The sequence below is a fragment of the Buceros rhinoceros genome, unplaced genomic scaffold (genome assembly GCF_000710305.1).
Source record: "Buceros rhinoceros silvestris isolate BGI_N320 unplaced genomic scaffold, ASM71030v1 scaffold41623, whole genome shotgun sequence".
NCBI lineage: Eukaryota > Metazoa > Chordata > Aves > Bucerotiformes > Bucerotidae > Buceros > Buceros rhinoceros.
Genome location: NW_010403788.1, coordinates 420 through 16,926, shown reverse-complemented (window position 1 = coordinate 16,926; position 16,507 = coordinate 420). Strand labels below are relative to the sequence as shown.

The 16,507-nt window shown below is 40.5% G+C and overlaps 1 protein-coding gene across 1 annotated transcript; it reads left to right on the top strand.

Moving 5' to 3' along the window:
- Positions 1-246: 246 nt before the first annotated feature.
- GRAMD1C (GRAM domain containing 1C) lies at positions 247-16,186 on the top strand (the record flags this gene model as incomplete). Its single annotated transcript, XM_010133135.1, has 10 exons — positions 247-409; positions 6,699-6,845; positions 7,603-7,721; positions 8,740-8,882; positions 10,570-10,673; positions 11,327-11,506; positions 12,919-12,976; positions 13,456-13,566; positions 14,399-14,504; positions 15,964-16,186. Coding segments are annotated over 10 exons (1,209 nt in total), but the record flags the coding sequence as incomplete, so codon positions are not given.
- Positions 16,187-16,507: the final 321 nt, after the last annotated feature.

Below are 16,507 nucleotides of genomic sequence, written 5' to 3'. Positions count from 1 at the left end.
GGCTGCTCTTGGTATAGCAGTACAAATGAGTAAGACTGTCTCTTATCAGGGTGAAGGGAAAGTCTGAAGTAAAGAGGAAGGTAGGCTGGCTGGGGTAGGAGAACAGGGGAGAGATTAGTATATGACTGTGGTATTTGAACAGATAGAACTTGTGGCTTCCTCTTCTTTCTTCTTTGAAAGTAGCTTCCTCTCTTTTTAAAATGGTCTGTGATTACTGATGCTTTTTTTTCCTCTTGGTTGTTTCAGGTGGAGGAGTCCCCAGGTGAGAAGCAAATAAAGAAGAGTCCTCTTCCATCTCCTGAAAGAAAACCTGTTAAGCTAGTCAGGAGCAGGTCTTTAGAAAAGTCTTTGGACCTGAACGAGAATGAAAATCTTCCAGAGCAGAGCAGTGCCTCAGATAGTGAAGAAGGTAAATATCTTAATTGGGATCTGTAAGACAACCTGACTCTAGTGTTCTCTCTCTACATGTGAAGCAAGTCAGAGAACTTTCTGGTCCTATGAAAGCTCTTTGCTCATTTGTTTCACAGAACTGCAGCAAAATCTTCTTTGCATCTTAGTTTCTGGGTAAAAAAAAAAAGTTGTTGGGGATGTTTAGAACAAAACCAAGTTGTGGTTTTCCTTTTTCTTTGGTGGGTAAAGAGTTGCTAACAGCTTAAAAAGAAAATTTCTTGACAATGCGGTGATGTTTGTTCAATTTCCGTGTGCTCACAGGTATTTCAAATATTTCTTTCCTTTGTTTTCACTTCATAGGTACTGGGGTGAAATATTCAGAAACTGGAGATCATTCTGAAATATTCCCCCATCTCCCGTCCCCCTTGCTTTACACTTATGCTTTCTGAAGGCATATGGACTTCAATATTATTAAAGGAGTAAACTGAGAAACTTAGTGGAAATCTAGGAAAGACAGATTCCTAGCTTTCAGGAGTGTATTGTGCATATTCTGAATCTGGTCTGAAGATGAAAAACCCTAACGTGTATTGGATTAGATTACACTGTGTCTGCCCATAGAGTTCGTATGTTAATGGATCCTAATATAGTATCCTCAAAAGCTGTACCTCATTACCCAGTAGATGAGAAGAAATGTGGATACCACAATAGTGTAGAATTTGTAACTTGGCTGTTACATGCTTCCTTTCTTCTCACTGTTGGAGAGAAAAGCATGGCTGTATGTCTCATAGTGGTTCTGGTATAAGCATTTTTGCTACGTTCTGGAGAGAACAAGAACATGCCTTCTACTCAGGCTGGATGACAGTGGCGCTTGTGTTGAGGTCTATGGGTGCTTATTCTGTGGTCCCACAGCAGCTTCTGTAAGTGCCTTTAAAACAAGGTGTGCGCAACCAGGATTGGTTCCAGCATTGTATGGTGGTGTGCAAATTAAAGACAGAAAAGCTCAACAGTACCAGTGTGCTCAGTAGCAGCTGAATGTTTCTTTCATATGCAAAAAGAGATAACTTTTCTCATCTGTTGGCAGGAATAAAACAATTTATTTAATTGAGGCCAGTTCTTAAGCTGGCTGAGAAACTTTACACCTCTCCCTTTCAAACTGAGCTGGCAACTGAAGTTGCTTGCAGGTGTCATTATGTTGGGATCACTGAGGTGTCCAGGAAAGCTTTCAAAGTCATGGATTGAACTGGTTGCCTGCGTGTTGTGATTGTCGCCTGGGGATATGCTTTATATTCAACTAGCTTTCCTTTTGCTCACCCATACTGCTTCTGTGTTTGCTTGAGTTCGAATTCAACCTGATGCATGTCAGGTTATATAATTTTTGTGAACATACCTACTTGAACAGGCTGCTGTTCATGCCATGCTCCTACACACTAAACAATCATCACAAATTGTTTACTCCATCACAGGTGTATCTTTTAGAGCAGCAGAAAGTTTTGGCCTTCAGATGTTTTAGGTATCTTGCAGTTTTCCTGTCGCCTTAGTACCACATGTCTCTTCTGTCTCTGGATTTTATTTTTTATGGCAAAGATCTCCAGTGAAACTCATTGAAAATAGGCCTGTTGTCTTTCACACTGCTGTTTCTTAATGATAGCAGTAGATACTGTGTCATCCCTGCATTGGTGATGTTGAGTAAATAGAGCATATTAAACTGGAGGTGTCTCTTTAATAAAAAGAGAACTGTCTTCATGCTTTTTATTTCTTCTCCCTCAAGACTTGTCTCTGTTATTCAGAGCAGGATTTTCTAGTCCCACAACATTAATCTTTTCTCTCAGATTTAATCTCTGATGCCCTTCATGCTTCGAATTCTTTTCTCTTCCATTTCTCTGTCGATTTTCTGTTGCAGTTGCCCCATATTCTCACAAGGTAAATTCCTTCATGCAAATGAAACTAGCTTTCCCACATGGCAAAGGTTTACCCATGTGATTAATTTCTCTTGTGTTCTTTGGCTCGTACTGCCAGAGAACTTCTCAGCCTACCTATGGAGCTGTCCTGGCAAATGAGGTGAGGAGCAAGCTCAAGATCCTTGTTTTCCTACTCCAGGTCCAGCTGACACCCAAAGCTGGAATGCCAGAGCCTTAGCAACACTAGTCCCTTGCCCTAAGCAATTCTCATGTTGCTTACTTGTGGGATGGGGGGGGTGTGTCTCACTATGTGCCACTAGCCTATTGACCTGCATCTTTGTGCTTTTGATTGATTTCATAAATTCGAGTATAGATCTCAAGTTGTGACAAACTTTGGAGTAAGCTAAAAATTAGTATCTGTGGGCTTGATTCTAAATTTCAGTAAACACATGTTCTGTGCTTGAACTAAAATTTATTTCAAAAATAGAGCCAGGAGATTGTGAATTTTCTCAAAGAACTCTTTTGTATGTAGTTTGTGATGTTTTAATGACAATGTTCAGCAGCATAAAATACTTCAATGAAAGAAGGGGGAAGCAGGAAATTGGAAAACAGTCTTTTCTGTTAGAAAGCTTTACTGTATACAGGGATATGATAATTTCCTTGCATAACTTGACAGACCTACTGTTTTTTTTTCTATCTGTAGTAATAATCACCTTAAATGTGTGGTCTGCAGGAGATCTTAACTGCTTGCACTGTAGTGTGGTGAGATGGGTGTAGTGAGGGGCTGACTTTTGCAGAAAGCGTTATATGGGGCAGAAAATGAAACACAGGGTGGTTGAAAATAGTTCATCCCTGTTCCCTCCTGCCACCCCGCTAAGATAATAAATTTTAGTTATACAATATAAGGAACAGCAGCCCTGTTACCTTGTTGGCATTTCAATCAACATACCAAAAGCACATATTTTGCTGAATACATAACTAGCAATTACATGTCGCTTTGGGGTTTGGAGGATATGTTTTTGAGTTACTGAAAGGCAAAAGGTGTAAGTTTGTGGGGTTTCTTTGTGAACTGGAAAAAGCTAGCATTGTCACAATACTTATTCAGTACCTCCCCGAGTTAATGTTCTACTTAAGCCTTTTAAAATATAGGAGAGCCCTTTAATGCATAGTATTGCTGATGCATTCTTTACATAGATGGTGTTTGGAACATGTTCATTCTAGGAATCGGTTTTATTGACTTGATTTCAGATGTATCTGGTTAAAGGCTCCTACCTGACTATTCTTCATGCAGTGTGCAATATTTCTTTATCCCTAGTGACACAGAAATCCTCAACAGTGCCAAGATTTGCATACATACTTTCTCCTCCTGATCCTCCCATAACTCTATAGAGTGGAAAAATCAGCTGTCTCATTAATTTGTTTGATAGCCTCTGGTCTTACTGGTTCAGCTTTCTTAATTTGCTTGTGGTATGTTTTAGCTTTGAGCTCTTGGTTGTTAATGGGAATTTCAAGAACAATTTTTTTTTCTTGCTCCCTTTCCCTCCTTCTAGTTTGCTGTCTCTTTTCCTGCACTGCATAAGTTTTCAAACCTCTGCAGTTACTGCTGCATAATGGTATTATATTCAACCATTATTTCACAGCTTGCCTTGCAGTGATGAAAATGACATGATGAAATGCAAGGCAGTAGTGGGGGAGGGAACAAACTTGCTGTCATCAGGCAGAACCAAGACATTCTTGGTAATATATTTACTTCTGGACTTTTGGGTCCCTAGGGATCCTAACCTGAAGTCAGAATAACCTCATGTTCTTGTACCAGACAGTAGCTCAAATTCATCTATAAATGTATTCAGGCTTAAGAGAGTTAGTGGTTGATAACTGCACACTGCTTAGGAGTTAGAACAACATTAACGGTTAAGGAGTTAGACTGATATCCAGATAAGAACAAAATGTTTTTTGCAGGTTAAACAGCATTTCTAAGCCAGTCCTAGGTAAAATGCTTGATGTTGCTTTAGTATGGAGATAAATAAAAGGCAATAGGTTTACCTGTGTGAGTTTAAACAAACAAAACAGTAGACAAACATGCATATTAATTTGTAGCAAAGACAACTAGTTAAGCTTTCTGTTCTGTCCAAATTGTAAAGCATGTAAACTGTACATTTATTCTTTGCTGTACTACTGTTTCTGCTCACTGCTTCATGTAAGATTTCTGCAGATAAACTCTTGAAGCCCAGATGGAAATGACTTGAAGCTTGTCAAGCTCTTGGTGTGTGCCGTGACTTGATTTCACAGGAGTGGAACTCACAGCAGCATTCTTTCATACACACATGCACCTATTGTCTAGAAGATTTACAGGTTTTCTGGAAAACAGCTGTTTGAATTCTAGCATCTAAAATGGCTGATGGGCCTGATATATCAACCCAGTTTCAGCTTGGATTTTCTGAATGTACTGCTTTATGTGGTAACACCATTTTAGAAAATTGTTTGTTTATTCCAAGAGCTGAGAGGGATTGTAAGTAAAAACATGTTTCTCAGTAGATACTCTCATGCATTTGGCACTTTGACTATTCCTTATCAGAGACATGACTAGATAGAAATAGTGTGGGTAAAACAACTTGTATAGACCTATGGATGCTCTTCTTAAGACTCCGTACAAAGGAGGACAGAATTCATGCTTGAAGTGTTAAAACATCTCTGTAGGAAGGTCTGCACCCTAAGGTAATAATGCATGGGCTTTGTGCATATCAAAAGTTGCTGTGGCTTACCAAATTACCTTGCATCAGCAGAAGCATAGTAGCTGTCCTCAGGCATTTCAGGTGAACATAATATTCTGTCATTTAGCGAAGCCTCACTGGGGCAAAGGTAACTTGTATTATCTTGTGTTTGCTAAGACTTATACAAATAGCTGCCACAGCTTATCTCCTGTGTGGTGACTTGATTATGGGCCTGGGCATTTGGTGTGTTTAAGTGGTAGCAAATTCCTTGGGCATGTCAAGGTCCAGCTGAGTAAGACTCAGCAGAGTAACTAGGTTTGAATTACCTGGTATCTGACTCTGTTAGGTGGTGCACAAAGGCAAAGGGCATGTCAGTATCTGAAGCTTCCTGTCCCTTGGTACAAGAGAGGCATTGGGGAGTCCACTCAGAGGAGAAGTCTTGTTAGCTGAGGTCAAACTTACAGTTCACTTGGACTGCATTTTGCTAAAACTAGGCTCTGCTCTGACAGGAAATGCAGTGAACATAAGCTGAAAACCCAGGCTGAATTTCTGGCTTCCTACAGAATGTTTTAGCACAGCAGAATTTGTATTCCAGCATGTAACGACTGTATTGGCTGGTTAAATTGGCCTCTTAAAATGCGTGCTTGCTGTCTTAGAATTCCATAAGCAGAACAGGATGTGGGAATGAAGGCCATCTCTTGTGTAAGCATAAAAATATGGCACTCATGCTTCACTTTTGGGGTCCTACATTGAAGCCTGATTAGAGAGCTTTTTTTGGAGTCAGATGTGTAACAGGGACTTCTAGCAGGCTAAAAGCAGCACTAGAACGGAAGTCAGAATTGGATTTCGTTGGATATTGTTGTGGTGTTTAGTTGCTGCATTTGCATTTATCAGTACTGACTGCTACTAAGCACTAATGTTTTAAGTGCTGTAACCTTAGCCTATAGGCAGCTTGTGAACTATAGCTTGATATTCAGGCTACCTTTGCATTGGTGGCCGGCAGCAACCCTCACTAGCTCTGAGCATTTGTTTATATCAGTTGAAAGGTTAGGTGTTCTGACTTTTGTCTTGCTTTCAGGCTTTTTGTTTTGTGGTAGTAATATGTGTGGGAGTGGGTTTTCTGTTTGGTTTTGGTAATAATAATTTAGGATGGGCTTGTTTCTAAAGCCTAAGCAGATTGATTTGGGGTTGGTGTAGGAAATTGCTTGCCCTCTAGGATTTAATTCTGTCCCTTATCTCTTGCAAGAGTGGCTGAGACAACCACAAAGCTGAGTCATGCCAGCAACCAGCAAGAAGCAGAAATAGCAAAGATTAGTGCTGCAGCCACAGAGTGCCACTGGGGCACTTGGTGGTGGTTTTGAAATAGGGGACAGTAATAAAGCATCTTGATGCACTTTTCAGGACTGCAAAATGGAGCAGAGTACCTCTTGCACTCCTCTTTTAAGTATGGAGGGAAGAGCAGTTTAAGGAACTATCTGAGAGTCTACCCAGTCTCTCAGATTGTGGACACTACCAGCAGTACAGATGTTAAAAGCAGAGTTCTGAAACTGGCCACAAGTAAGAAGATGCAAGTAAGGTGTCAGAGTGAGAAACCAGAGTGGTGCAAGCTTGGGAAGGGTTTGAGCTGTAACAAAGCTTAGAATATTACAGAGTTTTTTCATAATACTGTTCTTAACCTGATCTCTTTGCCTTTCCTTAGCAGTGAAGGAGACTGTCTCTGAGAATGATCTCTACGGGAGACTTTTTATAAACAGAGTTTTTCACATCACTGCAGACAAGATGTTTGAAATCCTTTTCACCAATTCTCACTTCATGCAGAGGTTTCTTGATTCCAGGAATATAATAGGTAATATAGTCTTCTCCCTTCTGTCCGTGTGGCAAACTATCCTAAAAATTTCAACCTCCAAGAAATGTTAAATAGGGTTAAGTTGAATTTTAAGTTTCTCAGTGCTTTAAAAGAATTTTGAAGCTTTAAAGTTCCACTATGACAGAGAATATGTAAAGCTAGCCTGTTGTTTCTGTAGATCAGTCACATTTTGGAGTAAAAACCTCATTTCGGTGCACCACAAAACTGCACCTTAATGCCTGTATTTCAGGTATGCTATTAAGCTGATGGATTCTGTGGGGTATTTCTAGCTACATTGTGACCCAGAAATAGTAAAATGTGTATGGCTGGCACAGTGGCAAGAACATTGCATCCTCCTAAATGATGCTCACAGGCTTTAATTTTCTGGGTGAGTAAATTTTATTCACTGAGATCATAAGAACAGGAAATTAAGTCAAAAAGGGTAATATTTATTCAGTGTCAGCTTGGAAGGCAAAGAGGCTAAAGCTTCTGATAATGCTAGGTAAATCTATTCAACTTTAAGCAGATGGGAAATGACATATTTTCATTTAATAGTTTACTTTCCTCCCCCTGCCACATCTTTCCATAGCCTCAGGTTCAGCTACTTAGCGCCTCCCCTTTGTTCTTCAGTGAACTACAATTTTCCCTTTTTCCTCCAAAACCCACAACAATTTAGAATCAGTTTTCTGTCTGAAAGGGCAGAGGTAATGCCTTATAGGTAATCTGCATGTGAGATTTTGCATAATTTCTCACCTAGATGCTGTGTCAACTCCTTGGAATAGAGATTCCAGTGGCAATCAACTGAGGACTTTGACATACACTGTAACAATTAACAATCCACTTTGTGGGAAGTTCACAACTGCAACTGAAAAGCAGGTACTGTGTGCATGCATGTGCCTGTCTGTCACTCTTTAAAGCAAAGGAGAGGTCAGCTTGACAGTCTGTCAGAGATCTGACCATGGGCTAGAGTTCAGTGAGCTGAATGTGGATTTGCAGTTTAAATGTATCATCTCTTAAGAGTAGTTTGCTGCTTTTCTCACCATCAATGAGCAAATGCTGATGAAATCAGGCAGGCTTTCTGCCTACAAATGGCTGTAAACTTTTCCCACAAAGTCTGTGGGGTAAAAGCATTAACCTATCTTATGAATTGAGGGGTGAAAAGATGCAATGAAATGCTTTCAGTGTCTACTTTTGGGCTCCCCAGTATGAGAGATGAGAGTCCAGCGAGGGGCCACTAAGATGATTAAGGAACTGGAGCATATCATATGAGAAGCAGCTGAGAGCTGGGACTGTTGAGCCTGGAGAAGAGAATGCTCAGGGAGGATCTTACAATGTGTTTAAGTATGTGAAGGAAAGAGGCAAAGACAAATGAGCCAGGCCTTCACCACTAAAGGCCCCACCTTTCAGGGGTGCCCAGGGCCAGAGGTGATGTATGCAAACTGAAACACAGGTGGCTCCCTCTGAACTTCAGGAAACAGATGTCCCTTCTTGAGCAAGGTTCTTGGACAAGATGACCACCAGAGGTGCCTTCCAATCTCAGTCGTTCTGTAATTCTGCTTGGGAAAGGTCTCATGACCGCAACAGGTCACTCTCAAAGAACTGTGGTCATGAGTCAGTGGCCAGCCTTGCATCTGGTGCTTGAAATGTCAGTGGGGAAGTACTGCTGCTGCCTATGTTGGCTCCTAGTGGGAGGCATCTTCTCTTTACCCACTACATCTTTATTTGCCATTCTTAACTGGCTTTTATTGTGGTTTGTTGTTCAGGCTTTCTCCCTACTCTAGTTCAGTTGGAGTTGGTTGATTTAGCCTAAGGACTTCAGGCCAAAAGGGGAAGAAAAAAAACCAACTCGGGTACCATGAATATACCTTCCTATTTTGTTTTTCTTTTATGGTAGATCCTGCATAAGCAGAGCCAGAAGGGTCAGTCGTATCAGGTGGATGCTGAGATACTGACCCACGATGTCCCCTACCATGATTATTTCTACACTGTGAACAGATACTGCATCAGCCGCACATCCAGTCACAAGTGTCGATTACGGTGAGCCTGAGTGGTGCGCGGTGGGAGGGGAGAAACCAAGGCATATATATTATGGGTTGATTAAGTGTTCTTATCAAAAGATCTGCCAACAGCATAGAGAAGGTCAACTTCTCTTGAAGTTGGGCATCTCTTCTGAAAAATAAGCTTAGTTTATCTCTTGGCACGTGTATGCTCTCTTTGGATCCCATTAACAAACTCTTACATTGACTCTACAAAGTACAGAATGCATCTCCAAGACTGAACTAGATTCTGACCAGCCTTGGTTTTTCCAGTGCAGCTGTGTGAGTGGGAACTACACAAGATGTGTTATGGCAAAGTTTCCCAGATATCCTTGCTAAGTGCCTGCAGAGGAGGATGGTTTCACCGGAAGGTGCAGGGAAGACAGAACATACCTAATTTTGCAGGGAGGGTATCAAAGCAAATCAGACTTCGTTAATAAACTCTACCCAGATAGGGGAGTGTTAAAAGGTACTTGCCTTTCCTCTCCCATTTGTTGGAAATGCTTGAAGTGTTCAGTGGATTTGTGTGACTTTCTGACCATGTAATCATTGGTAGTTTTTGTGCTGTCTTTAGTAAGACCTTTTGTCTCAAACTTCATCAGTACCCAGGGAAGGTAAACAAGCCTAGATTTTTATCCTGTGTTATCTCAGGCCATAAAAGTGCTGAAGACTCTCTGCTTGAACAACTGTTCTGGATGTTTTGGGTTTTGTGTGGGTTTTTTTTTTGAGAGAATCATTCTCTGAGGGCTATATTTGCTTATACATCTGAGACACATGGCAACTCTAGGTTAAGAGCATAAAACCTAGTTTCAATATGGTGCACAGAGTATGCACTTATAAGACAGAAGGTGCCTGCTGATGTTACAGCTGGCTGTATTATACTGTATTAAAAATGGCTGAAAATCTCTATTTGAAACATTCTGTTAGACTAAGAAGACAGTGGGCTTAATTGATTTGGATGATTATTTGAAAATGCTGAAAAAAGTGAATTCTAGAATGGTCCTGGGTTCTTGACTTAAAAAAAACCAAACAGGCTATCTTTTTGTCTTTTATGAAGAGCTTTGGGATTCATTCAGTTGTTAGAAGTAGCCCTCAGAAGGATTCTACTTCAATTCATTTCTATTCTGGAAGCTTTATTGATTAGCTTGGTCTGGGGAATGCAAGGCAAGAATGTCGCTTGCTCTTTGTCACGCTCAGAGAAAGACAAATTGGAATTTCTGGCTGCTTGGGGTAGGATCTGAGCACTTGGTGGATGAGTGGTGATAATGAATTTTACGTGTTGCCATTGCAGAGCCGGTGGAATGCATCATGTGTACACATACAGAGTAAATAAAGCAGGACTTTATGATCTGAAAGGCTGATGCCTATTTTAAATGTATATTAAAATGAGAACACTTAAAAAGGAGAGAAATTCTCTTCTAGTCTGAGTCTGAAGGAAAACAGCTCATAATGTTTCCTATGGTTTGGACATTCAGATCTCCTGAGGCTTTTTATCTAGATCTGTTGTCTTTGCTACTGTCTGTCTCTTGCCTTGCTTCAGTGAAAGCACTGCCCAGCTGGAAAGCTGAGGCAGTTCCAGTCGGTATTTCAGATTATGGACATAAGCTAGAGGCATGCTTCTGCTAAGAGATTTCTGCTATCACTGTGTTACCTAGAACGCTCTCTCACTATTGGATTCTGTTTGTTAGGGTTTCTGCAGAAGTGAAGTATAAAAAACAGCCTTGGGGCCTTATCAAGACTGTAATTGAGAAGAATACCTGGGGACTAATACAGGAAAACTTCAAACAACTTGGTGAGGCATTTTATTCTTTGTGCTGGAGTAAGGAGGCTATCTTTCCCATGTTTGTTTTCATGTCTGTCAAACTTGATTCCTTAAAGAACGTTTGGAAAAGGTGGCAACACCAAAGGGATCTGGAAGTCAGAAGTTACCATCATCAATATATCTGCTAACTCCAGGGTGTAAAAGAAGCCTTGTAGCTTAATGCCAATAAGGAGATCTACTATACCTTACATGAGGAGCAGCAGGAAAGCTGTTCCTCTCAACTGCATGTGCCTATCTTTAAGTATTTCCTTAATTGTGGGTATGAGAAGCAGTGGCAGCCTGACCAGTAACAGCTGTGGGCTTACAGTCTAACACAATTCCAAGTCTCAGTCTAACAGTGTCCTGAAATGCTCCTCCAACTACTGTCTAACATATCATTAAACAATCCTGCATAGGCTGAATGTACACCATATCTGAACAGTGTACAAAATGCCCTCTAGCAAATAGGACAGGTAATACAGGTCAAGGTGTAGTTTATGTCAATTACCTGCTTAAGTTCACATACTAGAAGGTGCACTTATTCCTCTCACTACCACCCTCAGTATCCCACAATTTAAGTCTTCAGTGTTGGGCGTTTCAGCTTTCTTTTTGAGAATTCAGCAACCTTATTTTTTCTACTGCAGAATCAGATCTCCTACTGGAGGAATATGCAATTAATCAGTCTATAGAAGACTCTGGAAAACTAGTTGCCCTGAGACGAAGGCGACGCACTTTACACCGTAGTCTGGCAGAATCAATTCCCAAACGCTCTTCTCAACACTCCTCTGGTGACATGGGAGTAGAGTCTGAGGGCAGCGTAATAGGTAGGAATTTTTATGTCAAGTGTTCTCCATATGGTATGTTCAAGAAAGCTTAACTCCTAAAATAGTGCAAGACTAACACTTGCATGTCTGTTACTGTTATTGTCTTTAACTGGTGTGATAGCAAATGCTTTAATGTGTTCAAGCTTGCATAAAATAGATTTGGAGCATGCATAGTCACTTTTATGATGAGTATCTCATGAAATCAAACCTAATCTCGCCTTCTATTCTTAAAACAAACAAAAACCAACGAAAACCTAAAATGCTGCATTGTAGCTGCAAAGGATTGGAATTGAGAAGGGACCAGAAAGAAATCTAACCTGATTTTTGTAAAGTTGCTGAAAAATTGTAACAGCACACTCAGGTCATGAGTTGATTAAACTGTCACTCACATCTGCTTCTGTAAGTTCTGGATCACTGAAGCATTTCCATTGCTCCTAGGCATTACAGATTTGGTCACTAGCATATATAATATTAGCTACACCAACTGAGATGAGGAACGTGTGTGCGCTAATGTGCACCAGAGAATGGTGGATTTCATGACACAAGTTGAATTATACACTGAAGTAGGAGTGAATGCCCTTTCCTAAAAGGAGAGCACAATGCTGAGTATAGCACTAAGAACATTTGGATCGACAGCATGTGTAACAGGCTCTGCCTAACCAAGGTTACTTCCTGATTACTTAATTTTGCTACTGTTTCTTTACCTTTTCAGATATACACTATAGCTTTTGTGTATTGCTCTTTGTCCAGGGCAGGAAGTGTGAATGTAAGGAACTGGTTTAGAAGAACAGGAATTCATATTTAAAGATCAGCCTGCCCACAATGGTAGAGGATTGCTGCACAGTTTACAGAGGACATGTACACTTCCTCTTCCTCAGTAGTGTCTGGTCGTCGTTGCCTGATGACTAGCAGATGCTCTTTCAAAAGGCTGTCTTCAGGCCAGTATTATAAACCAAACCAGTAAGGATGGGACAAGTTAAAGGAGAACTTGATTTGACCGTGGCTGTCAGAAAGACTAGTGTGGGCAGGGGAACAAGGGAGAGAGACACTATGCAGCTATATATGACTACCAGCGTATGTGCCAAATAGGTGTTAGCAATGGATGGTGTGTAGCCTTCTCGGGCTATCTAGGTTTAATATGAACAACTGCCAGCACTATGTTCTCCTAAGCGTACTGGAAACCTGCTCCTGGTGGAAGAGCCTGACTGTCCAGCTGGCTTGTCTGAGATGACTGCAAAAATGTCTTGGTGAATGTTGGAGATGATCCTGTGCACCCACATGAACTGTTGTTTTTCCATTAGAAGTTGTTGAGCTATTCTGTGTGAAATGCCGGGTACTAACGTGTATCTACAAGCATCTCTTAGGAATGTTCTTCAGTGCTTTTTAATCTCCTTCTCTTCCATGCCCTATAGGAAGGAAAGGAGATGCTGTAAGTAGGACCACCACCATCATTGTAGTAATGAGTGTCTTGTAAGTACTCATTTGCATTAAAATGTGGCTTGACTCAAGCTTATTTCGGTCTTTGTCTGTACCTCACTTGCGTGTTAACGTTGCATGTAGCATGATAGATCCTAATTTGATTGGAGGACTCAGGTACAGGAGAGGAATCGATTGACTTAGTGACACATGGAATGGAAATGTCAACATGCCAAACTAGTCTACCTTACAGGCTTACTTAGGTCTGTTCCTATAAAAAAAAAGTTTAGAATTTATTCATTCCTAGTTTTAAATGTTCCAAGAAAACACTGTTGTCATTCCTTGTTGGTTGCTGTTATACAGCTCACTGCTAAGAATTGTTTGGATTGATCTTTGTTTTCAATATTGTGCTGCCCCACACCTTTTTCTCTCCCAGAAGGATTCTCTTAGCTGTTTTTAGCCAAGATCTTTTTGATGTAGCATTGCAAATGAAATTGTTACAGAACTTGATTTTTGTTCTCTTCTCTCTACAGTTTGCTGCTCTTGGTCTTGTTGAACATAACACTGTTTCTCAAACTGTCAAAGATAGAGCATGCCGCTCAGTCCCTCTATCATGTCCAGCTTCAGGAAGAAAGTTCTTTGAAGTAAGTTGAATTCACAAACTTTCCTTCTTCCTCAGCTTATGTGAGAATCTGATTTAAAGAAATAAATTTTGAACAATGAAGCTCAGTGGTAAATTTTCAAAAGCTGCTGGGGCTTGTTGCTGTTCTGTGGTGTGTGCTGATACCCAGTGACGTGTCTGCCTGCATCTTGCAGTAATAACCTTCTCCTTTGACAAGCTGTTTTTTGGGGGAGTGTTAACTTTAGTCTGCATTTACCACCCTTCTGTGAATATATATCATAGTGCTGATCACAGAACCAGTGTTCACTTCATCTTCTGTGAACCAGCATGATCAAGTGTAATGTTAAAGATTCATTTAGCTTTCTAGACTCTGAGTTTCCTGCTAAATCTCCTCTCCCCCTCAAACATCCGTGTTAGGTACTTTTTGTATTCAGACACGTGGAAGAGGCTCAGGTGTTGCTTCCTCTCTTGAATATGGTGTTGGCAAGCAAGTTAAAAATCATAACCTGACCTTGAGTATGGAAGCTGTGTGGTGACCTTTTGTAGTGATCATTTCAGAACTGATTAGAGTAACTTTCCTCATAAGAAAGATCTTGCCCTCTGAAGAGAAGTAAGTTCTCTGTGAGAACTTACATTGTAGACATAATGCAAGCACATTTGTTCTTGGTGGCTGTTGTCTACAAAGGTCTTCAAGGCAACTGGGATTAAAATTCCACTGCAGGCAGCTTTTTATGTGGCTTTTGGAAAAGGATGTTTTTAGCAAAGTCAGAGCAAGGGTGGCAGAGAGCAGTTGCTCTTGAAACAAGCACCTCTATGCCTTTTTATGTTTCTGATGTAACTTCAATCTCTTTCAGCATATCCCCAGAAATGGTATCAAAAGAGGATATCCCTCAATATGATAAGGAACAGGTTAAACATGTCAAGGGTGTTTTAAGAGACTCAATTGAAATGCTTGAGCAGGTAGGTCTGCCAGTCCTTCCAGGTGATATTCTTGTTTCTCAATGACTCGCTTTTCTCCTTTATGCTTTTTGTTTGATGTCTGCTGGTGCTAACTGAAGTTTTCATGACTGCTTAACTTGTTTTGTCCTAGGCTTGAATTTGGTACCTAGGCAATGGTCATGTTTCTGATAATTTGGGTGTTGGAGGTTTTTTTTGACTAAGATTGTATATACATGTCAATTTTTTTGTACTTGTATTGATGTGTTGATGCAGTTATGAATCATGACAAAGACTGGAGTGATTCAAAACAGACCCTCTTTTCTAAGAAGGCTCAAAACATGATGTTAAGTATTTGGCCACCTCATTATGGAGTTTCTTCAAGGAGGTTTATCATGGCTTTTGCTCTCTACTACTCTGAGATATTGGCAAGACCTTCCCTTAGCATTGGTATCAAAGGGCCACCTATTCTCCAGTGAAAAATAAATACTACAGACCGTATGTTTTGGAAAGGCTCCATAGCTCTTAAATGCCACAAACACTATATAAAAAAAAAAAAATGAAGTTGTGTCTCTGATCTTGAAGTCCAGGACTAGTAAACCCCTGGGCTATAACTTCCTACTTTCTTTTTTACTTACGTCCTGTGAATGTTCTGATTTTAAGTTCTTTTATTAAATCTTAATGTGACAGAAAAAATTATTAGTTTAGGAAAGCTGTGGGGGAGTTCACATGTACCTCTATCCATCACCAGTTTGCTCTGTGTTCTCCCACGCATCAAAGGAGGGTAGAGAAAAAAGCCGGTTTTTATACTCCTTGCTCAGAGGTGTCTCTACACACAGAATAGCTATTAATCTATTAACCATTTTGATCACAGCTTGAAAAAGCTTCTGAGTGCAGGAAACTTCACTGTAGAAATGAATTTCCTCATTTCCATACCCTTTTCATTTTTTCTGCTTACTATCCAAACAATTCCTAATTCTGAAGTGTTAAACTGCTTTTTGAACAGAGTGTATAAAAAAGGTGAGAATTCAAATACCTTTTCATCCCAGATAACACTTTTGTCTGGAAGTCATATTTTAGTACCTGTTACCTTGTATTCTGAGGGCTGTCAATCTAAACACATTTTGTGCAGCAAAACATACTGTGAGGGCCAGGTTTTAAAAAAAATCCATGCTTTGCTGCCATGTTCCCTAGAGTATTTGCTATGAACATTAACTGCAACTAAAAAAAATGGGTGGGGTGGCTTATATTCTGCATTATTGTCTGGTGAGGTGTTAAGACTTTATCTTACTGGACTGTTGGTAATTAGAAACCGTACGGAGTATAGCTGTTAGGAGCACAGTAAGGCAACCATTTATAGAAACAAGGAGGAATTGCATTAAATCCTTAAAAGGAGGAGGGAGACATTGTTTTCTCGATTTCACTCACTCATGCAGGAGATTAACTTAAGTAATTGGGGGATATGATGGTTGTATCTTCACAGCTGAAGGTCTCCCTTTCCATGCTCCAAAGAAGCTTTGACCACTTGAACAGGACACAGAGCAGCAAGACTGAGAGTTAATACCCACATCATCTTTCCCTTCAAGATGCTGAAAGGCCAGATGTGTGTGTGAGGACTTGTAGGGTAGGGATTGTAACTGTCACCTTTGGACTCTCTACTATTTGGCTCAAAAGCTGCATGGAATAAAGATTTATGGAAGAATTAAGTTGGGTTCTGCATTCCTGTAGCCTGGCAATCTGTCTCTCTTGCCAGCCCTGCATCCTGGGGAGTCTTGCTTAACAAACAGCGCAGAGTTCTCGAGTCCTGTGGTGAGTGAGAGAGGGCAGCTGTACTGCCAGTTAACAGGTCTGCAAATTTCGGAGGAGGGGAGAACACCCTCAGCAAAGAGCTGGGCTTGTCTTCAATGAAGAAATGAAAATGCAGCTTTTTATGTCAGCACTAAAAATGGCCATCTGTGAAGAGCACAGGAGAGGAAAAAGAACAGGTAGTGGTTTCACAGCCACAGGATCTTTATATGCTTTTTTTT